General features: G+C 54.3%; 10 protein-coding genes across 10 annotated transcripts; 5 read left to right on the forward strand and 5 right to left on the reverse strand.

Moving 5' to 3' along the window:
* Positions 1-4,046: 4,046 nt before the first annotated feature.
* On the forward strand, positions 4,047-5,158 carry J4E88_000943 (uncharacterized protein; the record flags this gene model as incomplete). The annotated part of the gene is made up of 2 exons (XM_049394616.1): positions 4,047-4,365; positions 4,437-5,158. 2 exons carry the CDS (start codon positions 4,047-4,049, stop codon positions 5,156-5,158), a joined length of 1,041 nt encoding a protein of 346 aa, XP_049260445.1.
* A 2,307-nt stretch (positions 5,159-7,465) lies between these two features.
* Positions 7,466-8,131, reverse strand: J4E88_000944 (uncharacterized protein; the record flags this gene model as incomplete). The annotated part of the gene is made up of 1 exon (XM_049394617.1): positions 7,466-8,131. The coding sequence occupies one exon, from the start codon at positions 8,129-8,131 to the stop codon at positions 7,466-7,468; it is 666 nt and encodes a 221-aa protein (XP_049260446.1).
* Positions 8,132-8,515: 384 nt separating this feature from the next.
* DUG1 (Cys-Gly metallodipeptidase) lies at positions 8,516-10,043 on the reverse strand (the record flags this gene model as incomplete). Its single annotated transcript, XM_049394618.1, has 2 exons — positions 8,516-9,817; positions 9,915-10,043. 2 exons carry the CDS (start codon positions 10,041-10,043, stop codon positions 8,516-8,518), a joined length of 1,431 nt encoding a protein of 476 aa, XP_049260447.1.
* An 805-nt stretch (positions 10,044-10,848) lies between these two features.
* On the reverse strand, positions 10,849-13,195 carry J4E88_000946 (uncharacterized protein; the record flags this gene model as incomplete). The annotated part of the gene is made up of 4 exons (XM_049394619.1): positions 10,849-11,367; positions 11,426-12,128; positions 12,178-13,112; positions 13,163-13,195. The coding sequence occupies 4 exons, from the start codon at positions 13,193-13,195 to the stop codon at positions 10,849-10,851; spliced, it is 2,190 nt and encodes a 729-aa protein (XP_049260448.1).
* A 1,284-nt stretch (positions 13,196-14,479) lies between these two features.
* J4E88_000947 (uncharacterized protein) lies at positions 14,480-16,465 on the forward strand (the record flags this gene model as incomplete). Its single annotated transcript, XM_049394620.1, has 1 exon — positions 14,480-16,465. One exon carries the CDS (start codon positions 14,480-14,482, stop codon positions 16,463-16,465), a length of 1,986 nt encoding a protein of 661 aa, XP_049260449.1.
* Positions 16,466-16,593: 128 nt separating this feature from the next.
* J4E88_000948 (uncharacterized protein) lies at positions 16,594-18,309 on the reverse strand (the record flags this gene model as incomplete). The annotated part of the gene is made up of 1 exon (XM_049394621.1): positions 16,594-18,309. One exon carries the CDS (start codon positions 18,307-18,309, stop codon positions 16,594-16,596), a length of 1,716 nt encoding a protein of 571 aa, XP_049260450.1.
* A 360-nt stretch (positions 18,310-18,669) lies between these two features.
* J4E88_000949 (uncharacterized protein) lies at positions 18,670-19,679 on the forward strand (the record flags this gene model as incomplete). Its single annotated transcript, XM_049394622.1, has 2 exons — positions 18,670-18,798; positions 18,846-19,679. 2 exons carry the CDS (start codon positions 18,670-18,672, stop codon positions 19,677-19,679), a joined length of 963 nt encoding a protein of 320 aa, XP_049260451.1.
* A 352-nt stretch (positions 19,680-20,031) lies between these two features.
* On the reverse strand, positions 20,032-21,574 carry J4E88_000950 (uncharacterized protein; the record flags this gene model as incomplete). Its single annotated transcript, XM_049394623.1, has 2 exons — positions 20,032-21,469; positions 21,528-21,574. 2 exons carry the CDS (start codon positions 21,572-21,574, stop codon positions 20,032-20,034), a joined length of 1,485 nt encoding a protein of 494 aa, XP_049260452.1.
* An 887-nt stretch (positions 21,575-22,461) lies between these two features.
* On the forward strand, positions 22,462-23,901 carry J4E88_000951 (uncharacterized protein; the record flags this gene model as incomplete). The annotated part of the gene is made up of 2 exons (XM_049394624.1): positions 22,462-22,967; positions 23,013-23,901. The coding sequence occupies 2 exons, from the start codon at positions 22,462-22,464 to the stop codon at positions 23,899-23,901; spliced, it is 1,395 nt and encodes a 464-aa protein (XP_049260453.1).
* A 429-nt stretch (positions 23,902-24,330) lies between these two features.
* J4E88_000952 (uncharacterized protein) lies at positions 24,331-26,869 on the forward strand (the record flags this gene model as incomplete). The annotated part of the gene is made up of 3 exons (XM_049394625.1): positions 24,331-24,599; positions 24,656-26,091; positions 26,142-26,869. 3 exons carry the CDS (start codon positions 24,331-24,333, stop codon positions 26,867-26,869), a joined length of 2,433 nt encoding a protein of 810 aa, XP_049260454.1.
* Between the last annotated feature and the right edge of the window lie 254 nt (positions 26,870-27,123).

Genomic DNA, 27,123 nt, shown 5'->3' on the forward strand with positions numbered 1-27,123 from the left:
GCCGAGAGTTTCAGGTGCGCGGCGGGCGGTGGGACGACTCCGGCGTCGAGGCGTCGTGTCTGGTGCCGAGTAGACGACTTGGTGAGACCTGGGATGGGGGCGGTGACGGTAACGGCAACGGCGAGGGCAGCGGTGACGTGGGAGAAGATGGAAGCGGCCACAGAGGAAAACGTGTCGGGTGTCGTGGAAGAGAGCTGGGCCTGCGGCTCTATGGGCAAGACGCGAGGAAAGGCAGGGCCACAGCTGCTCACCTGGAGTGAGGCTTAGGTGCTTAGGTGAGTGAAAGGCGGAGGCTCGAGAGGACGACGCCAGCTGCGGCTCGAGACTGATCGACACTTGCGGACAGGGCGCAAGGTTAGCGCAGCACCCGTGGACCCAAACGACGGCGCCTAAATGATGCAGCTGCAGGGCTCAGGACGACGTGTCCATGGGAACAGGATGCAGCTATCGCAGTGAAGATGTCGTCGCAACAGGAAATACTAAGATGCAAAGGCAGACGTGTTTGGTGGGTGGGTGAGCGAGGAAGATTGCGAAAGGCGACAGAATGGGCGTGCGTCGCAGCCCAGGTGCAGCAATCGCGCCCGTCGCACCTACCTCGTCCAAACTGCAGGGATTATCCGCTAGCCTGCAATTGGTAGGCCCTCTAACGCTCCTGCCCCGGTCCGCCTGGGTCATGCCCCCAGTGCAAAGGAACAGCTGTCGAGGCATGCGCACGACGACTTGCTGCGCTGACGACGTGCTGCATGTCTGATTCATGTATATCAAGTTGCTCCCATCGCCGGCGACGGATCCAGCGGGTGCCTGTTGCGCCCCCCATCTCTGTCGACGACTAGGTCTCACAGGTTCGTCGAATGAACGGCACTAGCGCTTGGCTGGGACCCGCCAAATCTTCCGCACTTCTGGTGGCAGGACGAACCATGTGCTCTGCTCGTCTTCCCTCCTCCCCGCTCGGCCGGTCTAAGCGTCGCTCTCATCTTGCAGTCGTTCGTCGTCTTGCACTGTGTTATGTTTGAGCACTTTGGTAGCTCTACGATGCAGCGCCTGGTGTGCGTGTCGACGACTGTTCGGTTTCATCCCAAACGTCAGGAAGCCCTGTGGCTTAGATGGCGCCATGCCATCTGCCTGATGCCCTGCGAGGGTTCCGCTGCTTTTTCCACTACCATCGCTCACTAGCCGCTTTAGCTGTCATCTGCGCCAGGCGGTGATCAGGGCAATAACGCCTTCAATTCAAATCACCTCGTCCATTTTCCCTATCAAGGACACATGGCAGCCCCATGGATGCAAGCTGCCAATCGCACAATTCCTCATTCGCCATGTATATGAATATCAAGATGAGTATGGATCATATGCCATCGCCACTGAAAGCTGTGAAGTTCGACGCCCTCGTACTCGTCCTCTACAAGCCAGGTTGCTGGTGATCGGCCACCCGTTGCCCTAAAAGATGGTGAAGGACTAGTTATCCACATCTCGCACTAAAGCGCCGGACGCTATGGCACAGGACTATGGGCCTCCACCCCGTTCCGAACCAACAACGCCGCTGTCAAAGCAGTCACCTTGCCCTCCCTCATACACCCTCCATCCCTGACACTGCTTTTTCTCGACATCTCCGCATCTAGAGCTGCCAACCCATTACCTACCCATTCAAGAGGCCACCTCCTCTCACACAAGTCTCGCTTGCTCCGCCACTGCCCCTTCCGTCTCTGGTTCGCGTCGATCCTTGGCGGAAAGCCCCCCCTGCAGTCCCATGTCAGTCCCATGGATTGGGCATGATCGCCAGGGAACAATGAAGCCGGACGCCAGCCAATAGCATCCAGCGTTTGACACGTTTCTGCTCCCCCCACCGCTGCTTTGTCTTGCAGTTCAACTTCGGCCTTTCTTGCGTTCATTTCTTGCGTTCGTGATGAAGAAACAATCTAGCATACAACGTGTCGCGTCGCGCCTCGTGATCCACCGCGTTCCGTCATTGGCCTGATACGTCACAACGGCCTATCAACAGTTTCGTGCACGCTTAGTGAGACGACTTGTAACCACCATCATCGATGCATCGGAATTGCATCGAACTTAAACACGGCCAGATGGCTTTCTTTACTGCTTCGGGGCAATCTACACAGTCCTTGTGACTGGCGAAATTCGGTGAAGGGCATGCACAGAGTGGTATCTTCGGGCTATATGGGAGCTCGCAACCACACTCCAAGAGAGGAGCAACTCCCACGATGAGTCCGTGCGCTCACCCTCAGCTCACGACCATCGATCGCGAACAACCGTCTATGTTTATTTTTTTGCCATCATCCCTGCGCAACCGTTGCTATGAGAAGACAGCGCACCCACACCCCTTCAAGGGGAAAACCGGACAAAGGCTCTGAAGTCTACATCGCCTTGAGATCTTGAGGCTGTAGATTGGTAAGGCAATGCAGACTTCTTAGCTTTCTCCTTAGTAATTGTTCTGCGAAGACATGTGTTCAGTTTTTCCCTTGAATGGGGTGCACCTAATTCGATATCGGGATGATCTTCATCGTCACATACCCCTCCCAAATCAACAGCCTTGTCATCACTCTGTACGTCTCGTCTATGCCTCAGGAATACATGAGCACGCTCGATGGCCCCCTTTCTATGTGCTCCGAGACTGCGCATTCACTCTAGATGATTGTTCAAGACCGCCTTACCTGCCACCATGTGAAGGCTTTACGTGGAAGGAGCGAAATGATGCCGCCGCGGATCCGATGAACAACGCCCTTCGATGGGTTGTAAACCTTAGGCATATGACGAAGTTCAAGCCCGCCCGATAACCTTCTGCAAGTTTATCAGACTCGTGTTAAGGCATGGGTAAATGCGGATCACATCGTATTCTGGAAAAGCCTAAACTTTACGGCCATTTTCTGACGTGCAGAACGTCCAGATCCAATGAAGCGGCCTGCGTAAGAATCACATGTTCGAGCAATCATGTCGACGACTGTGAGCGCGTGGAGCCGTCATTTCACAAACAAGTAGCACTGTTCAAGAGCGACGAGACTGGGTATTTGTATGGAGAGCCGTAGTCACAAAGCACATTACACGTGAGGACGCATACGTGGGGTCGTTTGACGGAGTCTGATTTGGCTTGCTGTCGAGAGATCCCCCCACCTATGATACATCTGATCCCCAGCTATGCCCATTCTATGCTTTCGTGACCTGTCGATACAAAGGAGATGTCGATTCGCGAAGGGCAGTCGCTTATTTCTGGCCGAGAGATGATGCGCGCTCGTCTTCGAGCTTCTGGTAGAAGGCGTCACGGTGACGGACGGCAGGGACGTGGTAGCCTTGGATAGTAAGTACGGGTGTAAGAAGAGTCTTCGAGGATAGGAAGCGCAGTCGCATCGCCTGTGACTGATTCACGTACCGTACCACCAGCCGTAGCCGGCAGTGAGGCCAAGACCTGTGACTGCTGTTAGCCGATGTCCAGAGCTGACGCGCGCATTGCTACAGAGCTCTTTGAGCCCCGAAAATAGCAGACATGCACTGCCCGATTCCTACGCACCCATAGCGACAGAGAGGTCGAGCACGACCTGTCGTCGGAGCATCTGCAGTCCAGTCATTAGCGTCCAGCGCACTACGGCCCACGGCACTCAATGGCAGCACCTACGCCGGTGATCGGTTTGACAGCCATTGCGGGATTGAGTTCGGGAGAGCGGAGAGTTTTGGGGCGCGGGTGCGGTTTGCGGGAGCTGGTGGGTGTCGTCGGCGGCTCTCTGAAGGTGTGGTGGTTCGACGGGAGAACGCAGTGCTGCTGACGTAAGGCAGGCGTCCTAGCGTCCCGCGCCTTGGAAGCTCCCGACCCAACTGAAGAACAACGGCAGCAGGCAGGTGAAAGGAACAATACCATCGAATAAGAAACAATACGCGCCTGCACGTCCGCTCCCATCGCGAGGGCACCCTTTCGCAACCGATGCGCCCTCTCACTCCCGTCTGCGCCCTTACCCACCGATAGAGACGTCCCCGGAACCACCATCGCGTGCGCAACCTGCTTCCACAGCGTACCCTCCCACCGGATCCGCGACAACGAGCAGCATATGCCAGGCATCATACTATCCCCCAGCGCCAGCAGCGAGGGCGCAATCGCAGGCATGAAGCGGGCACATGATGCGGAACATGCGCCGACGTACGGAGAGCCGCACCCCAAGAAGCGACAAGTCGTACGGGCGCTGCACCACACACAGCCGATCCAGCACATTGCCGACCCCATCAGCGCCGAGCACGATGTCTTTGGCGAGAGCAAAGACTTTTTCGACCAGCAGCTGCGGCGCGCAATAGCTATCCAATGTAAAGGCATCGGTTTCGAGAGCGCGCGTCCGGACGCGTTGGAGGAGTTCCGGGCGCTGGTTGATTCCTGTATGGCTTCACCTTGCGACAGATACTGGCCGCGAGTGCCCACTGCAGTTTTCCAGACTGACCCGTCACAGACATGAACAACTTTCTAACACAAGTACGCACGTCTATGATCAGCTCGCGACGCACCGAAACGGTCGCGCACGACTGGATCTATGCCCTCACTTCCGCCGGCCTGCGCGGCTCTGCGTCCCTCGAACAACATTTCGACACAGGCGAGATCCCGCCGTCTATCTTACAGCCCTACTTTGCACCTCCCGCGCCTCCAGAAGCTCCGCCGCCCGACACCGAGTCCTTGCTAGGCCCCGGACTCTCCGGCAAGGCGGACAAAGAAACGCGTCCATACATACCAAAACACTTCCCTGGATTCCCGTCGAAACACACATACACAGCGACGCCCGTCTTCACAAAACGCGAGAATGACCCGCGCAAAATCAGGGAGAAGGCGACAGAAGAGGGCATTCTTGCCGAGCAGAGCCTGCGAAAACTCATGGCGGCGCAAAAGGCGGGCGTGCAGAAGCAGAATGTTGGCAAGCGGAAGCGCAGTAGGCGCATGAAAGAGAGCGACCAACTGTGGCAAGCCGCCATGACAGACCTGCTAGACGAGGAGAACCAGCGAGAGAAGGAAGAAGAGCGGCGGCAAGCTCAAATGGACGAAGACGACGATGACTACAACACGCATCAAGACGCTCCAATACGGCAGCCCACCGCCGATCGTAACGTCAATCTGGAAGAAGGCGTGCACGTCAACTACGACCAAAAGTACTGGAGGAAATCCGCGACGGGCGTCTCATAGTTCGTCACAGCCGGTCAATGGCGGCGACACCTTCAGAAAAGTCGTTTTACAGCATTTTGATAGCGAGGCGTTTGGGTATCTGCATTTCGGCCGCGGGGCTTCGAGATACGTTTTAGGCATTAAGGCGGCGTTGATTGTCTATTTTTTTTCGTTGCAAGTTGTACTATAGTCTACTCGCTCTCCTGCACAGCGTAGCTGAAGGCTACACAAAGTTTGGGCAATGCGAACTCATTATTCATCCCATCGAGTTCATATCTAGATTGGATTTACTCCTGGAATCCTTAGCAAGATCTCATAGTTAAAAATACATGTATAACGATCATGTCTCCGGTGTAAACAGCCACCTCATGTGTGATGTTGTCTAGGGCTGTTGGTGGTGACTTGATCTCATCGCTCCACCATTGCACCTTCCTGTTTCGCCTTCCACTCCTCCCACGCCGTAGTCTCCACAGTCAAACCTCCTGAACACCTATAATCTCATTAGCCATGCGCTCAACCTGATAACACCAACTCCCGGTTCCTGGCACAATGCCAAGACCTCGTGCCTCCCACCTCACTCCACCAACACTCACTTTCTCAACAAGTGAACCAGCGGCTCACATATTATCTGCGGCACACCGCCCTTCTTCTTCGGCGCCTCTACGTTGCATTTATACTGCACGAGTTCCTTTAGCGCGCAGTCGCTCAGATTGACCGGTGGATTCCGTCGTTTTCCCGACGGTAGAGTGTTGATCGAGGCTTCCAAGTCGGTCACCGGGATTGTGGAGATTGGTGGCGCCATTGCGCGAAGGAAGAGATATCAAAAGAGTAGGGTCGTGCTTGGAATGGACTAGAGAGGATCAAGGGGTGATCTGCATGGAAGATGGAAATGAACGGTGATGGGGCGAAGAGGTTGGGGGAGAAGTTGTTGATGGAAGTTGAGGTGGAGGATCTGAGCGAGGTATGGAATATCGACACACGCTCGATGCGCGAGGGGAGTAATGTTAACGAAGATACAGCTGTTTAAGTCTCTACGTGAGTTTATGGTGCAGGAAGATGGAATGTACGTTTATTGTTCACAACTCACACAATTTTTCTTTCTCCGTTCTTACTCTCGCGACTTACGAATCGATGCTTATTCCAGCAGAGCCAACAACACAAACACCGCCCAACCCTCTCATTTCAACATACCAGAAATCGACCGCCTAATACTAAACTCATCTTCACCAATCCTCGAAATCATCTCTCCACCGCCAACGCACCACGCCTCAGGAGCCGGAAAGACCTCACTCATCTACCTCATCATCGCCCACGCCATCCTCCCACGCAGCTTCTCTTCCACCCCTCTCCATGGCCAAGAAAGCGCCGTCATCCTCTTCGACCCACTGCACCACTTCAGCATCCCCCGACTAGTACAAGTCATGTCCACCCTTCTCAAAACCAGCCTCGCTACAACCGAACAGGAAATCACCGCCACCCTAAAAGCCTCCATGAAATCCGCCATCAAAACCGCCCTCCCACACCTCCACATCTTCCACCCCACCTCCTGGTCCTCTTTCCTATCCACCCTCGATTCCCTACCAGAATACCTCCTCAACAAACCTCCTCAACACAAAAGCATACACCGTCGCATCCACTCCCTCATCCTCGAAGACATCGATGCGTTCGTGTGGTCGATACGGAATACCAGTCCTTCCGTATCTAGCTCCTCGAATACCCTCGCGACGGCATCGGCACAGCTTACCACGCGCGTTGCGAAACTGGGCAAGCTACTCTCCTGCGCTACGGTATTGACATCGCAGTCTAACTTGCTGTCATCGTACCGGCCTGCGCTGCCTATATCGTGGCCTCAGGGCTCCCCTGTTACGCGATTGGCAGTTCGGCGGGTGGATGTGCTCAAGTTTGCTCCGGGGATTAGTGTGGAAGATGCTGAGAAGGAGAGGGTGCAGCGGTGGGAGGTGGTTAGTCGAGGCCGGTTTGAGTGCTGGAGAGTTGGTGTGGGGGCGAGGGACGGCGAAGGATTTGTTTTTCGGGTAGGGAAGGGGATTGAGGTGGAAAGGGAGGGTGTAAGGTGATGCGTGGTATTTCATGAAGGAGTCTGGCGTTTGCAACGGCTTGGGATGATACCCTTTGGAACATGATTCAAAAACGGGTCTGCTCAGTATGTGTTTCAAATCGGTAGTATGATATACCAGACTACAAATATTCCTTTGCTCTTTACACATATCGTATACCACGTCCCCATCATTTCCATATCCCAGACCACCCAGGCTCCGGCGCCATCTAAGCCAAGATCATACACTCCCCACCCCACCAAAAACATACCATCTAAGCGTCCCTCCCCCAAAGCACCTTCCTCCTCCCCCGATCCTCCCTCGCCTCCCGCCTCCTCGTCCCCCACTTCCTCCTCGCCGCCTCATGTTCCTTCTCCACCCTCTCCGCCTTCGCCTCATTCTTAGCCACCATACCCACAAAAAACTGACTACAGCCAAACTTCTCCGCCAGCTTAACCCTCGTCCACGTATCCGGGTCCGCACTCCTCAGTCTCCTAATCTCTGCAATATCGGCCTCGTTGAGATGGTACGTCTTCTCGTACGGCTTCCGCAGCGGCGCAGGCAGCGACGCAGAAGGGCGCGGAGGGAGGAAAGCTTCTGTGCTGAGCGGTGTTCCCGGTGCGGCAATGGGTGAGGATTGGCGTGTGTGCGCCAGTTTGGTTGCGTATTGTTGGGCGGCAGCGTACATCGTTCTCCGCTTATCTTCCTTGGGCAGGAACTTGAGCGGGGTGTGATAGACGTTTGGCGCCGAGGACGGCGGGTTGAAGACCAGTGTGGGCGCAGAGCGGTCGGGTGTGTACGACGGGGCTTCGGGGAGTGCGAGCAGTTTTCTGTGTCGCCGGGTTGTGGATTCGAAGCGGCATTGCGTGAGGGGCAGGAGCGACGGCGTCGTCCGTTGTTGCGAGGGACAGGCTCGGAGGAGGGATTTACATGTTGACATTGTGGAATTGGCGTGTGTGGGTTGGCGTGCCTGCTGTGGTGCAACACGTTGTTGGCACGGTGTTGGCCGTTCCTGGTGGAGCGATGCCGAACTTTTTTAGTTGTTCCGCGCCGGGGTGGTCAAAGCTGGGCGGGATCCTGTCTTCCACCCCAGACTACCGCCGGCACATAATCAGGGTACAGTGCGCAAGACAATATTTCAACGTTGTGCGACATATCATAATCCTAAGATATCGATGAAAATGCACGACATGAGCATGTCACGTCATCGAGCTGGGGTCGACTGAGAAGCACACTGCTGAAAGGGTATTTATTTCTTGTAGGTAGCAAACCATCTAAGTATTTACGGAAACAAGACCGACGATGTTACTCATAGTGCGGCATTCTACTCGCGCTTCATCTCTCCTGCGACGTAGTGCAAGTAGGCTCCTAGCAGCTTGGTGCCCTCAATGTAGTTCCTCTTGTCCAGCTTCTCGTTGATCGAGTGAGCAGCGTCAGTTGAGCTACCCATTGGCAGCAACAGGACGTTCTTGCCAAGCTCTTCCTGGAAGGTCAATGTGACGGGAATGCTACCACCCTCCCGAGTCATGTCTGGCTTTACACCAAAGACACGTTCGACAGCCTTGGCAGCAGCAGTGTAGTTGGGGTGGTTGGGGTCCTCGACCCACCACTTTCCGCAGTGTACCACGCTGAACTTCATTGTGTTCTTCGACTTCAGCTTAGCGAACTCGTCGTTGACGTGCTTCTCAACCAGCTTGGTGACTGGGTCAATCTCCATGTTGGGTACTGTGCGGATGGAGAACTTTCCAATGACCTTTGCTGGGATAACGGTCTTTGCTCCCTCTGAGTAGAAAGCACCCTCAATACCGTGGAGCGATAATGAGGGGTATCGCATCTTGTGCTTCAGCGCTTCCTCTTTGCTGTCATGGATCGTTACTGCACCACCTAGTGACTCCCTCAGACCGTCCATGGTGAAGGCGATGGGTGGGTAAAGCGCGGCTTCCTCGTCAGTAAGAGGAGCGACGAGATCGTCGACGCCCTTGATGAGGATCTTGCCGTCGGGGTCGACGAATGAGTTCATGATGCGAACCAAGTCGGTCATGGGCTCGTGTGTCATTCCACCGTAGACACCGGAGTGTAGATCTTGACCAGGGCCGGAAACTTCAACTTGGTAGTAGTTGCATCCGCGGACACCGTATGTCAAGCATGGCTTCTCAGTACCCAGCCAGTAGTTGTCCGAGATACAGACAACGTCGACGTCCTTGAAGAACTTCTTGGCCTCGGCACGGATGGTGTCGTCCAGACCTTCTGATCCGTTCTCTTCCATGCCCTCGAAGCACATGACCAGGTTCACTGGTAGCTCTACGCCGGCCTTCTGGTGGGCTTCGATGGCGTTCAACCAGCCAAGAACCGGGCCTTTGTCATCTGTGCTACCGCGTCCGTACATGCGGTCCTTGTCATCGATGCTCAGGGTGAAGGGGTCGGTCGCCCAGCCGTCGGACTTGTTCGCGGGCTGCACGTCGTAGTGACCGTAAACGAGGACGTTGAGCTTCTTTGGGTCGTTTCCGTAGCGTCCGAGAAGGCACGGTGGGAGGTCAAGGTGCTCGCGACCAGGCTGCTTTCCGAGCTCGCGGAGCTCAACCTCACCACCGAGTGCCTTGATCTGGTCGGCCAACCAGTGGCCCATCTGTATTTGGAGTCAGTCATATATTCAAACATGCATCTAGTATCTTGACCCCAAACACAGACTCCACTGCATGCTTCTTTGGGATCGTCTGTCATACCTTGACTACATCGGGTCTCCTCTGGTCCTCGGAGCTGATACTGGGAATAGCGACCGCCTCCCTCAGCCTCTCAATAAAGTTTCCCTGCAAGGCATCTACCTGCTTGAAGTACGGGTCGAGGTGTGCCATCTTGTTGAACGGGTGGTACAGATATGGCCAGGCGGCGTTGGGAATTCGTTCGGGCGTGTATTGGTCGCAGCGGATAGGCGTAGCGACGAGTCTCAGTGAGGGCGAGAAGTGGAAGCTTCGTGGATGACAGAAGAGGCTTCTATGAGTGGCTGTGGCGCTTATTCGCGGTCTACAGGCTGAGATGAATCGGGCAGGTGCTCGTTGCTCAAGAAATTGGGTGGGGAGGGGCAAGCGGGGCATGATTGAGAGGGCACAGGGCAAACGCGCGAACGCCAACCACAGCGTCGGTCAAGTCAAGCCTGTCAAGCTTCCGACGAGTGGATCAGCTGGCCCAAGCGTGCCTAAGGAAGCATGCACGAAATGTTCCCTGCATATTCTCGCGCATGCCTCGGTCTTCAGCCATCGTTGGCATTCCAACTCATTCAAGGAAGAGTCTGAACGGACCTGCAGCCTACATGAATATTGAAAGAAGCAACTTAGAAGATCCAAGGTCAATGTAAGATCCAAGGTGGTCAGATTTCCATTGAGTGAAGCGAGTCTATCACCCTGTACATCTTACAATTTGAAGCAAACCCTGCAAGCAAGTATGGATAATGAGCTACAACAGATCGCTATGCAGTGACGATGCAAATGCTAGAAGGCTCGCGAACGAAAGACACGAAACATACAGGTATCAAGACGAAAGGGTAAAACTGAAATCGCAACATGTATCCTCCATCGTTAGCAGCAAGAGATCGTCCATGGTCAATAACCGACAAATTGGTACCGCAAACATTGATATCCATCATTCGTTCATCATCTTGTTCTAGGTCCGACTCTGTGTCGGACTGAGATCATCCCCAGCGGCCTGGGTGTCAGCTGAAGTACCGTCCTCGAAGACGGGTACAGTGAAAGTCATGCCTCCAGCCTGGATTGACTGCGAAGATTGACTGGTGGTCTGTTCCGTGGATGTTACCTGCGATGTCGAGCTTGAGAAGTTCTGCCCAAAGGTGCTGGAAGAGCCAGAGGAGAAGTCCTGCTGGGAGTAGTGCTGGGGCGCAGAGCTCTCGTCCCCATGTGCGAAGGAACGATCACTGGAACTCGGTCGCACGTCTGGTGCAGGGTCGCTGCTAGCAAAGTCTTTCTCGACAACGCTGGGGAAAGATCCGGGAATGCCCTGATCGTTCGCTCCATCAAGTCCAAACGAAGTGCCAGTCTTCTCCTCCCCGGCAATTGAATGCTCGGGAAGTGCACGCATTGGCGGGTTTGGGTGCTCGTCTTTCTTCAGGTGCTCGAATTCGATCAGGGATGACCGCCGTAACTGGTCAAGCTTCTCCTCCGGATTCTTAAAAGTTCAAAGTCAGCTCATGATTGAAAGAGGAAAAGGTGTACCGTAAACATACCCATTCGGTCTGATCCGGCACTCCTGTGGCAGAAGGTAGCTCGCCTGTCTGGTTCCTCTCTTCGCCCCAGAACATTGGACGACGAACCGGCGCAGGTGTTACAGGAAGACTCGGTCGCTCCACTGCGGACGGGAAGTCGGTGAGGACTAAGCTCTCACGGCGTTGCTTGCGATCCAATATAGGCGAGCTGATATCATCTGTGCCCGTGGTCTGTTGTAGCGACTGGTTCTTACCCCGTATTCCACTCAGATCCGATATGGCACGAACGTAGCTGTCGATTCCCGGAACATTATCCCAGGCGTTGCCGCTATTGTTCTGATAAGACTGACAGGCTTGGTCAGTAGAGCTCGATGCTGTAGTATTACCAAAATTTCTAACCTTTTCTGCTGGGACTGGAGCGACCTTATCGCTCTCGTCGAAGTGTGTGGTTGAGAAAGCATGTGTCGGCGACATTACCTGGGGAGTTGGCTGTGGTGACAAGTCCTCGGCAAACACACGCGTCGGCTTAGGTCTATCCGCCTCTTGCTCCCATGGGAAGATGGGCTTGGGCGCTTCCCTGGTTTCTGGAACCTGGTACCACATGTCTCGCGGCGCATCGGGATAGGCTCGTGGTGCCTTGAAGAGCGATCGGCTATCACTGAAGGCATACGTTTGCGTAGGGAAGTTGGCAGCTTCGGGTCTCGATGACGCTGGTGGCTCAAATCTGGACTTGTCAGTTGTTACTCAGTGATCTCGATGTGAAAAGAGCGTACTTGGTGGCGTCCCATTGCATCTCGGGCGCAGAGAATTTCCGTTGTTCGACCGTGGGGGTTGGTTCTATCACACCTTGGTCAATATTCTGAATCTCATCTTCAAATTCGGTCATGGGAGGCTCGGTCGTAACGGCGGAGGCTTCGAGAGGGGCAGGAGTAGAGGAAGAAAGCATGGAGTCACCAAGAGTGCTCTTTCCCTCACCAGCTCGTTGGCCCTTCGCCTTGTGCAGATGCCTTTGATGCACCGCCCACCATCGCGCTACCAGTTCTCCATAGACACCCTTCCCACCCGCATGTTGGGCCATCCAGGGCTTGTTCTTGCCGATAAAGTGGACCGCGGCGATGTCGCGCTTGTAGTGGCGGTATGCGGGCTCCCATTGGTACTCGGCATTTGGCGTACAGTTGTAGGTAAACTTCAATCGCTGCCACGGACGGTGTTCGAAGTACTGGTTCAGTAAGCCTTGGTCTGCGCCATCGAAGCTGTCACCAGTCGCTGCCATGGTCTGCAGTGCCCAGTACTCGCCCATGTCTGGCGTGATGACCATGACACCGCTGTTGAAAGCATCTGGCCAACCAATATCTGGAGCGGCAGCGAACGACGCCTCGATGTCGAACAGCTCGTCCAACGCCCTCAGCGCTACCACATCTGCGTCGAGGTACACGAGCTTGCGGAACTGAGTCTGTCTCCACAGAGCAATCTTTGTGAAGGCAAAGGCCAGATCAGGTCGCCCCATGACATAGAGGTTCGCAGGATTGGCATTCCGTATGCGCTCGACGGGGATCAGGTAGTCGTAGAGCGCCTTGAGCTCCGAAATGGTATCAGCTGAAAGCGTCTCCATCGTGACGAGCACGGCAAGCTTCTTGGTGGTGCCAGCATCGCGCAGAGAGTTTGCAAGAACGACTGCGCCTGGGAGGTAGGAATCGCTCATAAGAAGCTGCAAGATTGATTAGCTCGCGTGCGTGGTACTACTTGCATGTTGCTCACCGTGATGTACGCATCTTCCAGTGGTTGTGCCATCTTGGTGGTCGGTGAAGAATAGAGAAAGGTGGAGGGCAAGTGGGCGGCGGGTGAGGCCTGGGGAGATGGGTCTAGAGTAGAGTAGAGCGCGGAGCTTCGATACGGGTTGTGGTAGTTTCCCCGCAGCCAGCGAATGTGTCGAGGGAGGCGCTGATCTGCAGTGCAAGTAGTACCGACGCGAGCAGCGGTAAACTGCAGCACGGCAATTCTAAGTACTTCACGCGGGGACAGCAAGCACGCGCGCTCACGCCAGCTCGACCCTCTGCGCTGTCAGAGTCCCTTCTTCACTCATTCGGGCAAAGCGCTGCAGTATCTGTTGGGAGATTGTTTGCACACAACAAACCATGGGTCCACGAGCTTAAGGGAGCTTGGGCCAAACCTCGAAGCTCCCCGAGGCCATGACGCATGAACCCGCCCGCTAGTGAGCCGTTCTTTCATCATCGCACGCGCACCCGCCGCCCTGCTTTCCCTCTGCTTGCTTTTGACTATAGCTGCTACTATCTCTGCATGCATGCAGTGTGCAGCTGCACCCTCTCAATCTCAACAACGTCTTTCGGTGCTACTTGCTACCCGACAATTGCTATTCGCCCATGTGCGCCACCAACTGTCCCCGCAGCCAGCGCACCTCATTTCGGCTAGCAAAGCCGTGATACTGCCCAACAAGACAACTCATGTGCCTTGAGAGGACCCTGGACGGTTTCTGAACAGTGCCCTGCGTTTGGGTTTCTCGGAGCAACTTGGCTGATCATAAGGCTTCACGCTGCAAAGGCGCGTTTGAGGTTGGGCATGCGCAGAGGAATGGGTAAATTTCTTGACCGCCATCCTTACGCAGTAAAAAGCTACCCAATTGTCGTCCACCTTGGGCAAGCCTTGGCAAAGCTGACATGGACTGATATCGCAGGCGCACCCGCTGTGTACTGTTCCAAGGGAAGCTACCACCAAGGCTTCTCAAACAACGTCGAACTTGCAACTGCAAAACCCTCAGCATGTTCACATAAGCTCAGGGTTCAGTGTCGTCCCAGGTCCCACCGTCGGAGAGAGCAGTGAGACCGATTGGTTTCTGGGATCTGGGATGGTCTAAGAAAGATTAGCGAGTGCCCTAGCTCCGATCGATGACAGCATTCATACCAGCCATGCGGTTTTCCCCCAGTAGTTGCAGAGTACCTAGGTATTATCTTTGCTGTAGTTCGGTGGGTCCATCACATGGAATCGACTGAGCAGATCCCCGTTTTCTCTTCTCGAAGCTTTACCCTACCAACTTCAACTACCACACGTGCGTGAGAGATGTCGAAACCACGAGTGATCTACTGGTTCCGGACCGATTTAAGACTCCACGATTCTCCAGCCCTGAAAGCCGCATTGGATCTCAAGCCAGAGTGTCTCTATCCTATATGGACCTGGGATCCGCACTACGTCTATCGCGCTCGAGTAGGCCCCAATCGCTGGCAGTATCTCCTCGATTGCCAGAACGATCTCTCCAAGTCGATAACCAAGCTCAACCCAAAGTCAAAACTCTTCCTCATTCGTGAAGCACCGCAAACGTTGTTACCCAAGCTCTTCAAGGCATGGAAGATCACCCATCTGGTGTTCGAGAAAGATACCGATGCATATGCAAGAGAACGGGATGAGAAGGTGACGGAACTTGCAAAGAAAGCCGGGGTTGAAGTCATTATGAAGACCGGGAGAACTCTGTACGATCCTGATGAGCTGGTCAAGCAAAACCATGGAAAGCCCACCATGACCATCAACCAGGTGCAGGCTGCAGGAAAGAAGATTGGATCAATCCCAAGACCTATCCCCGCTCCCAAGTCCCTGCCTGACCCAGGGGAAACGGATCTGAAGTTTGATCAAGAGAAGCCAGAAAGCGCGCCGGACATCAATGCGATTCAAAGAAACGCCGACGAAGCTTCGTACTCTGCTCTCGCAGGACCAAAAGGCGATTTCGCAGTACCAACAATGGAAGAGCTAGGCCTGAAGCCAGCAACAACCTCGCACCGCGGCGGCGAAACGGAAGCATTACGCGCCCTCGACAAAATCATAGCGGATACAGACTACACAGCAACGTTCGAGAAGCCAAAAACCGCCCCGACCGATTTCTCACCCCAGTCCACAACCCTGCTCTCCCCCCACATGCACTTCGGCTCCCTAAGCTGCCGACTCTTCTACTGGCGCGCCCAAGACGTGGTCGACAAGTACAAGGGGAAAGCCTCACAACCACCCACCAGTCTAACAGGCCAACTCCTCTTCCGCGACATGTACTTTGGCGCCCAAGCAGGGCTGGGCTACTCCTTCGGCCAGACATACAACAACCCACACTGTCGCTTCATCCCCTGGCACCTCCCCTCCAAGATCGACACCAGCACCAATCTCATCACCGGCGAGTATCTAGTCGACAACGCAGACGCGGAATCGCATTTCCAGCGCTGGAAACACGGTCGAACGGGATTCCCGTGGATCGACGCGCTCATGCGCCAACTCGCCCAGGAAGGCTGGATCCACCACCTCGGTCGCCACGCCGTCGCCTGCTTCCTCACGCGGGGCGGGTGTTACATAGACTGGGAGCGCGGCGCCGAGGTCTTTAAAGAATGGCTCATTGACCATGAAGCTGCGTGTAACATCGGGAACTGGCAATGGTTGTCTTGTACAGCGTTCTTCGCGCAGTTCTACCGATGTTACTCCCCCATCGCCTTCCCCCAGAAATGGGATAAAGAGGGCGACTTCGTGCGAAAGTACGTGCCTGAACTAGCGCGATTCGACAAAAAGTACATCTACGAGCCGTGGAAAGCGCCGATTGCGGATCAGAAGAAGTGGGGGTGTTTGGTCAAGGGGGATGGGTCGGAGGAGGAGCCAGGCGAGGGTAAGATGAAAGTATACCCTAAGCCGATGTTTGATTTTGCGAAGAGGAGGGAGATTTGTATTCAGGGTATGAAGAACGCGTATCATGTTGGTTTGTATGGAAACTCGCCACAGGTGCTTGATGGGACGTGGCGGGAGCTCTTTGAGGATGGCGCGGAGGGCCCGACGGAAGGGAGTAGAGGGCCGCCGGGCGCGATGGTTAAAGAGGAGGATGTTGGAGATGCGGAGGGGCATGAAGAGGATACGCATGTAGATGAGCCGCCGAGTCCAAAGCAGGCGAAGAAGATGGCGGTGAGGAGTGAGAAGAAAGTAGGACATAAGAGGGAGGCTAGCCAAGGCACGTTGGATGGGATGGTGACGAGGAAGAAGAAGAAGGATGGGGAAGTGTTTCCTAATGAGACGCACTTTGGATAGGAAGATGTTGAGGAATGCGTCCATTCGTAGCGGCTAGCACTACAAAAAGAGCGAGTAGCAATGTATCTATACACCTGTCCTCAAATAAACAAATGGGTATCACAAACACTCATCATCACCTCCACAACCTACGCACTCGCTATCCTCCCCGCCCCAACAACCGTCCAAAACGCCTCCTCCCGTTTCTCTCTCTCCCCTTTACTTCCCCTAGAATCACCCAGCCCCCTCTCTTCCGCATTGACATCTGCCTCGAACTCAATACGCACAAAAATCGGGATCTCAAGCAGATCCTCATCTTCGTCCAGTTCGTCCTCGCCCCCAAGCTCACTAAGGAAGCCAGGGATAACTTCGATAGCTACACTAGTCCAATTCCGTCCTTTATCCCAAATCTTTCCCGCTTCGATTTGTCCCGTCTCGGCGTTGATGGTTGAGCGGCGAGGCATAGGTGCGGGACCTGAAGCGAGCGCGTCGTCCCAAACATCGGTATTGGCGCCGACTTCGAATTGTGGGCATAGTATCGTTACACGGGACTGTACTTTGCCGGGTGTGGTGCTTGACGTGGCGAGCGTGACTTGAATCGGATCGAAGAGCGGGTTGCTGACGTGGAGGAGGAAGTGCGTTGCGATGCCCGGACGGAGGGTGTTGTAGTTGAAAGGAGGTTGTGGGGCGGGCATGGAGCCGGGGACTGGTGGCACAGCTGGGTTGGGGGGTAGTGCGCGGATGCTGAGACGTGGGATGTGGTTAAGTGCTAGCAGCTTGATCTTGTATCGTGTTGATGTTATCTTGGACTCTGGCTTGGATAGGATGTGTCGACAGGACCGGCATCGCTTCGATCGCTTTGTGCAGAGGAGAGTCGGTATCGGCCGGAGCTCGTTGTCGAACTGCATGTGGGGATCTAGTTGTGCGAGCTTCTGGGCAGGCGACAATGTACTGCCCCAACCGTCTCGTTTGATGCGCTCGATCGCTGCGTTGTCCGCGGCGGGGTCGTGGATGACTAGGCCTTCTAACTCCGACGCAGCCTCTCGCATCGGCGTCGGCTTGTTGCGTTTCTGCTTCTTCGCTGTGTTCGTTGAATAGAGATTCATGATTCGAGAATAGGCCGAGGGCGAGGAGAAATTCATCTCGAGAGGATTCGCTGGTGTCTGGGAGTCGAGCTGCGCCTTGTAAAAAGCACCCAGGTTCGAGAATAGATCGTCGCGTGTCGGTGGCTCATACTGTTCAACATCTACAGTTGTAGAATCACTGGAAGGAGATAACGGGTTCCTTGAGTCTCTCTGCCGACCCTCGAGCTCCTTGCGCCTCTCGCGCTCCTTATCGCGTTCTTTCGCGGTTGGTATCGCCTTGCCTCCATTCGCTATACGTGCAATCTGCGAATACACGCCTGTATGCTTCTCGAACTCTATGCCCGTCTCGATCGTACTCCAATGACAGTACGGACACGCGAGTATGTGTCGGTCTGGCACTCCTTGGTCCGCGTCAGGGTTGTCGAGAAGGTTGACTATGAGCGGCGAGATGCACACGGGGCAATTGAAGCAATTGCGTGTGCACCGGTTTCCATCGCTCTTAACCACAGAGCTCGGTACTTCGAACAAGCAGTTCGGGCAGTACCAGTTCAGCGTCTCCTCGATCACGCATCGTGGACACCGTATTTGCAGGCAGTCTTCGCAGTACAGAAGATGTTCGAGCGGGTATAGGGCGTAGTTGGAGCGCGGGTTCCTCGGATCCAACGTCTCTTCTTCGTCGTCAAAGGCAGCGAGGACGTGCGTCGTGCGTTTCGTAGAGGTCGTGGTGTTGTTGTCGAAGCAGTCGCAGGCGTAGTACGTGTACGGAAAAGCTTGCGCCATGGCGAAATCGCGAATTCAAGAATAACGTTCGAAGCTGAGTGGGTGCTTCTTCCCCACCAGTTGTCCGGGTTGGCAAAGAAGTGGTGCTGGTGATGGACTTCTGGAGGGCGGAGGTAGATCTCGGTGGAGCCAAACGCCGATTGGCGCAGGAGCTCCAGGGTCTTGACGTATTGCTTTCTCATCCTCTCTCGTGCGCGCCATCCGTTTTCGCGTCGTTCATACCGCCATCATAGAGTCAATTCGTCTTCTACTGGCACTATGGCATCCTTTTCGATCCGAGCTTTCATCCCACCACTAAAGCGACGATGTTTGCCCCTCCAAACTACCCGACGGTATGCGGTACAAGCGCCCGGCGCTCCAATGATGGAGATATTCAGTGGCCAACAGAAGTGGTTACAGAAGGAAAGAGCCGCAGCAGACAAAGAAAACAGCAGAGGTGTAGACTATCTCAGAGATGAGGTGGCATCCAGGCTGTGTGAGCGAGTATTAGTATGATGCTCCCCACTCTAGAGACGGACTGCGACTAACGACCACAGGACATAAATCGGCATTTCCCTAAAGTCCTCGATCTCGGTGCAAACGCATGCAATCTATCCCGCGCACTTACTCTACCCTCCGAAGACGCCCCAGACAAAGGCCCTCGATCCAAGCGAATCGGCACCATCACAGCCGCAGACTCGTCGGAAGCGCTCCTATACCGCGATGCCGATCTACCCTTCAACAAGGAGATTGACATTGTACGCGAGGTCTTGTCGACATCGGAGCTATTACCATACGAAGCAAACTCTTTCGACGCGGTCTTGAGCAGCCTGAGTCTACATTGGATCAATGACTTGCCCTCGGTGTTGGCGCAAGTGAACAACATTCTGAAGCCAGATGCTCCTTTCATAGGCGTCATGATGGGAGGAGACAGTCTCTACGAGCTTCGTACGTCTCTGCAACTAGCAGAGTTGGACCGAAGAGGTGGTGTCTCAACACATACCTCGCCACTAGCGGACGTGAAGGATGTGGGTGGACTGCTACAAAAAGCCGGCTTCAACCTCCTCACCGTGGACGTCGATGATATCGTAGTCGACTATCCCGATACCTTCTCGTTGATGAAGGACCTGCAAGCCATGGGCGAGTCCAACGCTGTGCTTGCACGAGAGAAGGGGCCGATCCAGAGAGACGTACTACTGGCCGCCGAAGCTATATATAAAGAGCTTCATGGCAATGAGGATGGCACGCTTCCGGCTACCTTCAGATTGATCTACATGATTGGCTGGAAACCTAGTCCCACTCAGGCTAAGCCGCTCGAGCGGGGGACGGGTATGTTCAGCATCAAGGACCATCTAGAGAAGAATGGTAAGCCTGGTGGAGACAAGGAATAGAAATCAAACAACGATCAGCCGTAGTACAACTCGTCGCCTCAAACAATTAGTCGAACGTACGTCCGGCGCCAACGATACGACAGAAACTGAGCATCTTCCCAAGAAATTAGCAATCTCAATTCGGACACTACGTCCTGTAATTCTGCTAGAATGCTTTGTATATATCTAATAATCTATAGATAGCTCGGTCTCCAAACGACCTCATTGACCCCCATCAAAGGATGATATGTTGCATGACTATGTCGCTCCGCCCATTCAGCTTCTGATCAGACTTCCTGAACGCATCCTCTCAAGTCTGCTTCTCATCCCGTTCAGCTATCCAGATGATGAGAACAGTCGGCGCCTTCCCGCGCTAACGAACCTCATGTTCAGGTGTCTTCGAGCCCTCTCCTTCTTCCGACGAGTTGATAGCGTTTGCCTGGTTGACACCAAGGTCAGCGTCAGCAGCTGCACGAGCGGGACCGAGAGCAGGACGCAATCCATTAACGAGCTTTCCACCGCCTGTGGAGGCTTTAGTGGGAGGCAAGGCTGGAAAAGAGGAAAAGGAGAGGTCAGCGTATTCGCTGCTTGACACGTCCTCCGTGCACTCGCGCGCCATGTGGCCTTCGCCGCCGCACTTGTAGCAAATGAACGGCTGCTGAGACTTTGCCTTGCTCCGCTCAGATTGCGGCTTCTCTTCCGGACAGTTACGTGCAATATGGCCGGTGTCGTTGCATTCGTAGCAGACGGGTAGGGGACGCTTGTCTGTTGCCTTGTTGAGAAGACCGGTGATGATTGCGGGTTTGGCGGCGGACTGCTCTGCTGGGCAGTTGCGGGAAAGGTGGCCGGTTCCTTTGCAGGTGTAGCAGATTGGACCTGGGCGATACTCTGGCTTCTTGTATGTAACTGCAGTGCCGGTGACGGACTCACCAGCAGTCGCCGTGGTGCAGTTACGTGCAATATGACCCTCACCACCGCACTTGTGGCAGGTGAACGGTGTGTAGGTTTTGCTGACGTACTTCTTGTCGTGCTTGGCTGCAAGAGCTGGAATGTTTCCTGGTACACCGTTCGCATCAGCCTTAATGTTGTTGAAAAGACCTGGGGCGCCCTTGCCCTGCTGCTGAGGCTTCCAGGACAACATATTCGAAGGCCTGTCGGCGAACTTGATGTAGGGACGACGACCGGCGCGGATATCCTCGATGTAGTTGATAGCCCAGATCACACGGCGATCTTTCGTGGTTCGATAGTATTCTTCGCTGACCTTGACACGTGAGGCGATGTATTTCTGCAACGCATCGTCTAGCGTCTTGCTGAAGGCCTCATTCGTGTTGGCAAGCTCTTGATACGGCTCGTAGTCGCAAGTCCACGGCCTCGCCATCTCATCGACAATACAGCGAATTGCGCAGTCGTACAGCGCTGGGATTGCATTCTGGTAGAGCTTGATCTCGTCGACACTTGGAAGCGTGTGATAGAACTTGCTCTTCAGTCGATTGAAGATACGCTTCCTCAGCGCTTCGTACTCGAGAAGTTCGCAGTGTTTGTACACGTCGATCAAGGCATTGGAGCTCAGTGCCTCGAACGGGGCCGTGTCCATGGGATCGCGCTCGCCAGCTTGCATGTACTTGTAGATCCAACGGATGGCGTTCTTCGAGCCGTCAGGAATGGTCAAGACTGTGCATCGTTCTTCGATGAGCTTCTTCCGGGCTACGGGAGAGAAGTGCGCTAGTAGATTCACGGATGCACTCTCAAGACCGATGTAGCGGTTATCGTCGGGACCGATGACGATGTTTGCCTTTGGGCCTTTCCTGAAGCTGCTGCAGTTAGGATACTTGGAATGTAAAAAAGGAAAGGCTTTCAGAGTAAACTTACTCGGCGAGCTGCTTTGGCGTAAGCTGGTTCGTTTTAGGCGGAGGCATGCGCCCGGGATTGGTCATCGTTGTCATGGCTACAGATCCTTCTTAATCCAAGCTTGTCCTAACTGCTGTAAGCAAAAGGTCTAGCAATCTAATAACAGTGTGGTGGAGAGATAGGTCGACGGGCCAAGCCTGTGAAGCCCTTACAGAATTGTGTATGAAGAAGTGAGGGGTTGACTTACTTCGAACGCGGTTGAGTTAGCGACAGATAGGCTAGGTGGGGAGAGGAGAATATGAGAGCATGGCTATGACTTATATAGTGAGGAGTGTTTCTGTGGGCCTGTGCTGGAGGAGCAGTGAACGAGCCATCACGTGAGAACTACCTAAGTAGTGAAATCGCAACTACCTTTACTCCGGTGAAGGAACCGCTCGATCTTCGTGCATAGGTGTCTGCTTTCGTATCACCAGCGATACTGCAGTAATATCGGGAGTGACAGGTTCGCGTTGTCGGCAGCCCCGAGTAAGTACTTCTCAGACCGAGACAAGATGCTTTGTAGCGGCGCCACTTCCATAATTCACAGCTGGCAAGAATATAGCGTCGATAATCGTGGAACAACATTTTTGACTGGCATGATGTCAACTCGCAAGATTGCTGATGTCACAAGCACCAAAGAGTAACACTGCTTCAATTCGAACAGTGAAGAAACTTCACTTCTGCGTACTGTAACTATCCGAACCGATATACAATTGCGTGTTCTTAACATGTCGCGAGAATAATTCAATGAAGAAATGCATAGCATACGTGAATCCGCCTTGTTGAGTGAGGATGGAGCAGTCGCGCTAGTCGGCCAGTCGTGTACTTCACCATCTGAGGCAACCGCACCTGCTTCCTGTACTGTTGGACTACCCACGCAATCACCAAGACCGGCCACATCACCACCACCGCCATAATGCATTGTCGTAGCATCGACGTCGGACTGCATTCCCAATTCGATATCGAAAAATTGCCCGAGTATCGCCCAGATCCGCGTGGCAGCACCAGCTTCACGCCGCAATTCGATGAGAAGACGTCGACTTGCAGCGTCTACGTTCCAGCTCTACCAGGCAGCACCTTCTGGATCGAATATGCTGTGTCGCCGCCAGTCCCCGAAGGGCACTACTTCCTGTTCAAGCTGTACATCAACGGCGCGCACGTCGTGAGCTGGTCGACGGGCAAGGACGAGGAATGGCAGGGCAAGACTATGTTCGGTCTATTCGAGAGCCCCGGCGATGGCGGTGACAGGAAAAAGTTCGAGAAGCGAGTGCTTTGCTTTACAACAAAAGATGACGTAAATACATTCGACGAGACCGCGCGCGTCGAGATACGAGTACATCGTGCACATGCACGGAAGCGAGTCGAACGACAGGCAGAAGAGTACAAGCAAACGGAGCACGCAAAGACTGAGACTGGGATTGGGTAGGCGCCCAGCGTCACACGCACGTACTATACTAACTTTGATAGTCTTGTGAACGCTGGGCCTGCGGGACCACAGCATCCGAAGCGCTTTTACAAATTCGCGCTCATCGACCCTATCGATCAGCCTTTTGCGACATTCCGATACTACTGCCGCAGCTGGGATCAACTGCGCGAGTTGGGGCTGCTTGATCAAAATCGCGGCGGTGCTGGCGAAGAGAACGACCTCCCTGTGATAGAGCCAAACGAAGGTGGTGGTACCGATGAAGCCATCGAGGGCATAAGGGCATGTAGCGCCATGAGCAGGGATTCAGAAGATGTCTTCCAGGACTGCAAAGAGAATTTTGATGGACGAGCTGCGAGTGCTACAGGCATACGAGGACAGACTGGGAGTTCGTCAAGCCCTACTCGACCCACATCAGCGGGGAGGCGAAAACCCTCTACCCACAGAGCATCACTACGTCTGGTGAGCGATACAGAGCAGCCACGCGCCTACATCCCACGCGGTGCACCAGGCCCGAAGGCAGATCTACCAGTTGAGCATGCAGGTGAGAATGCACAACAGCGCCATGGCATTGTTCGCACACCAACCCCGTTCTACCGGCTCTCGATACCACCGTCTATCAGACTTGGGCCTCCAGAACCAGCTTCACGGCCTCTTCCTACGCTTCCCATCAAGAACGACTTCGAGACATCCACGTCGTACCACCCGCATCCTGCGTATCCACTAGACGACTGGGCTGTGCGCACTCCCAGCCCCGTCAAATCGGTTCGGGACGGCATATCCACTCCGCCGCCGTTCAAGCGCAGAGAGCAAGGTCGGTCGGCTTCTGCATTGATGAGCGTGATTGCATCTGCTTGGAAACGTCGAGGATCACAGACGCCAGATGGATCGCTGCGAACAGACGCTACGGAAGATGCGCAGAGGCTGCTGTGATGTTGGGGGCGTGATAGAGCCGCGGTGGGCAGTGTGGTTGCAAGTGCTCTGAAGCGGGCACGTTGACATTGCGAGATTGGAGCATAGGATGAGGCTGAGAGATCGATGGCTTGTTTCTGAGAGCTTCTGATGCTGCTGTACGCTACTCAATCAACATTTGAGATGTCATGAGATCAGGACGCGTAAGATGAAACGTGGGACGATTGCCGATCGGCACGATGATGCAAGGCACCACGCCGTGATTCGCTCCTCCACAACCCCGCAAACTGCAGCTACCTCGAGCTTCCATCCCAGCTGACAGCTCCAACACTGTTGCGTGCTTCATGCTTCTTTGCGTATACAATAGCCCATGACTCATGATTTCGTCATTATAGCGTCGAGCATATTCTTTTGGTATCGATCTTGCGGCGATAGTCCTCGAACTACACCATGCGTCCCTTTATTGTCGCAGCTGCGGCGCTCCTAGCAAGCGCGGTAGATGCGTCGACTCTCCAACCACCCGTCCTTCCGTTGATCGTGCGGAACCCATATCTAAGCACATGGCTGCAAAACGCAAGAGAAGAGCCATGGAGCAAATGGCCCATGTTCTGGACTGGGTCTGAGGTTGGCTTCAGTGTCATGGCGTCGGTTCCTGACACCAACGAAGTATACCCGCTACTCGGCCGACCTCATGATTCTCTGGAGCAAAAGGACAAGGAGTAGGTCTGCTCTAATCTCTCGGAGCGCAGCCATTGCTAACCCCCGTCCGTACTAGTTACGCGATAGCATACCCCATCTACCGAGGTGCTAAATACGACGCGTCGACCACCAACCTCACGTACTCGATACCAGCGCCCGACGCACTCCGCTCAGCGAAAGACGTAGAGATCACCTTGTCCTTCCTCTCGCCCATTACACCGACCTCGACTTTGCGCCAGACCATACCGGCAGCATACCTGTCTATACACGTAGAAGGAACGTTCGATGTCAACATATACGTGGACGTGAACGGACAATGGGTCAGCGGCAAGAGGGAGAGCCTGATAGAATGGGGCTTGTTCCAGCATGTCGCGCCGGGTCTAAACGATAAGCTGAAGACCTGGCAAGTCAAGCGACAGGTTGAGCAGCTCTTCACCGAGACGAACGATCAGCCTGAATGGGGTCAGCTGCACTTTACTGGGCCAGTCGATGCGCGCCATGAATCGGGCACATCCGCGCTCTTGCGTCAGCGGTTTGCTCGAACCGGAACGTTGCAGAACGAGGTCGATGGGAACTTCCGCGCCGTCATGGATGAAGAGCCCGTTTTTGCGTTTGCGAAAGCCTTCAAGTTGGCAAACTCTTCCACTACCTCTGCCAAATCCAGTAGCAACAGCGACAGCGTGCTGTTTACGATAACCCACATCCAAGATCCAGTCACACAATATGCGTCCGCTCGCGGTCTCACGTTCATGCGGCCATTGTGGAAGTCCTGGTTCCCCCAAGATGACAAGCTCATTCAATTCCACTACGGCGATTTCGCAATGGCAAAGAGCCTCGCTGGCAACTATTCGGAACAGCTGCGCATTGATGCCTACCAATCTGGCTCGACGAACTACGTGGATATTGTTGCCTTGTCTGCACGACAGGTCATGGGTGCCACTAGCTTCTCTGGAACTAAAGACAATCCGTTACTTTTCCTTAAAGAGATCTCCTCCAACGGAAACAGTCAAACAGTTGATGTCATCTTCCCAGCCTTCCCGTTCTTCTTGTATACGCAACCTAGGTGGTTGGCGTACTTATTGGAGCCACTTCTGGAACACCAGCTGTCCGGCCAGTATCCCAACAAGTACTCCATGCATGACCTTGGCGCACACTTCCCTAATTTGACGGGACATGCTGATGGACGAGACGAGTACATGCCTGTTGAAGAGTGTGGCGACATGCTGATCATGGGTCTCGCACTGGTTAACTCGTTAAGCTACAATTCCGACGCACAAGCTCAGTCCATCTGGTCAGCAACCGGCAACGACGCAGACCGTAGTACCGATGCAACCAACGCATTCTCTTTGAACAGCGTCGGAATGCACAACGGAGTTGACTACATCGATGAGACTTGGGGCGGAAGCACTAAGGGTATCGATCAGGCGAAGAAGTGGCTGGAAGGCAGCTATGACCTGTGGAAGCAATGGACGGGCTATCTTGTCGAAGATGCTCTTGAGCCCCACAACCAGCGTAAGCATTGACTCGCTATAATTCGAAATACAAGCTAACGAGTATCACAGTCTGCACTGATGACTTCGCTGGCTGGTTGCCACTTCAAACGAATCTTGCTCTAAAGGGCATCGTCGGCATCAAAGCCTTCAGTGAAATCGCAGACCTCATGGATCGACCCGGCGATGCAAAGCACTACCGCAACATCTCCGAGACGTACATCAAGAAGTGGCAAGAATACGGCATGTCGCGCGATGGCACACATGCCAAACTCGCGTACGATTGGTACGGCAGCTGGACCACTCTATATTCGCTCTACGCCGATGCCGTACTCTGTTTCCACCCCACCATCACAAACTCGTCTTCCCTATCAGAACACCCAGATTACGCATCTGGAAACGATCAATCGCAGCGACCCTTGTCACCCTCCAAACACTCCTCCAGCCGCTCACCCATCACCGAAGATTTCATCCCCGACAAAATCTACAACCTCCAGAGTGACTGGTACTCCACGGTGATGCAGAAATACGGCCTACCCCTGGACTCTCGCCATCTTTACACCAAGTCCGATTGGGAGTTTGAAGCTGCTGCCGTTGCGAATAAGAAGGTGCGCTCCGAGATTCTTGATCGCGTGGCGCTTTGGTTGAATGAGACCGTCACGGACCGTCCTTTCACGGATCTCTATGTCACTGAAGGTGATGGTGGGTTTCCTGGCCCTTGGTTCTTTGCGAGGCCGGTTGTTGGGGGGCATTTTGCGTTTTTGACGTTGGAGAGGGCTTGTGGTGGGGGTGGGAAGTAGGATGGGGGAGGTTGGTGGGTGGATGGAGCTGTGTGTAGAGGGCAGTCTGCGGTGAAGAGATTGGACACTACGCAGTTGCGACTATTCAACACCATTAGTCCAATATGAATTCGCAGCGCGTCGTTGCAGCATGGTCTCCAGGGTCATTGATTGAGGGTCTTCTGATCTAGCCGTATCCGGCGCAACCGAGGTACAACCTTTTAGCGCTTCAATGTATCTCTCCTAAACAACAATCCTCACACCTACGCACATTT

This window comes from Alternaria novae-zelandiae, assembly GCF_023758075.1.
Source record: "Alternaria novae-zelandiae strain BMP 2774 chromosome Unknown scaffold_1, whole genome shotgun sequence".
NCBI lineage: Eukaryota > Fungi > Ascomycota > Dothideomycetes > Pleosporales > Pleosporaceae > Alternaria > Alternaria novae-zelandiae.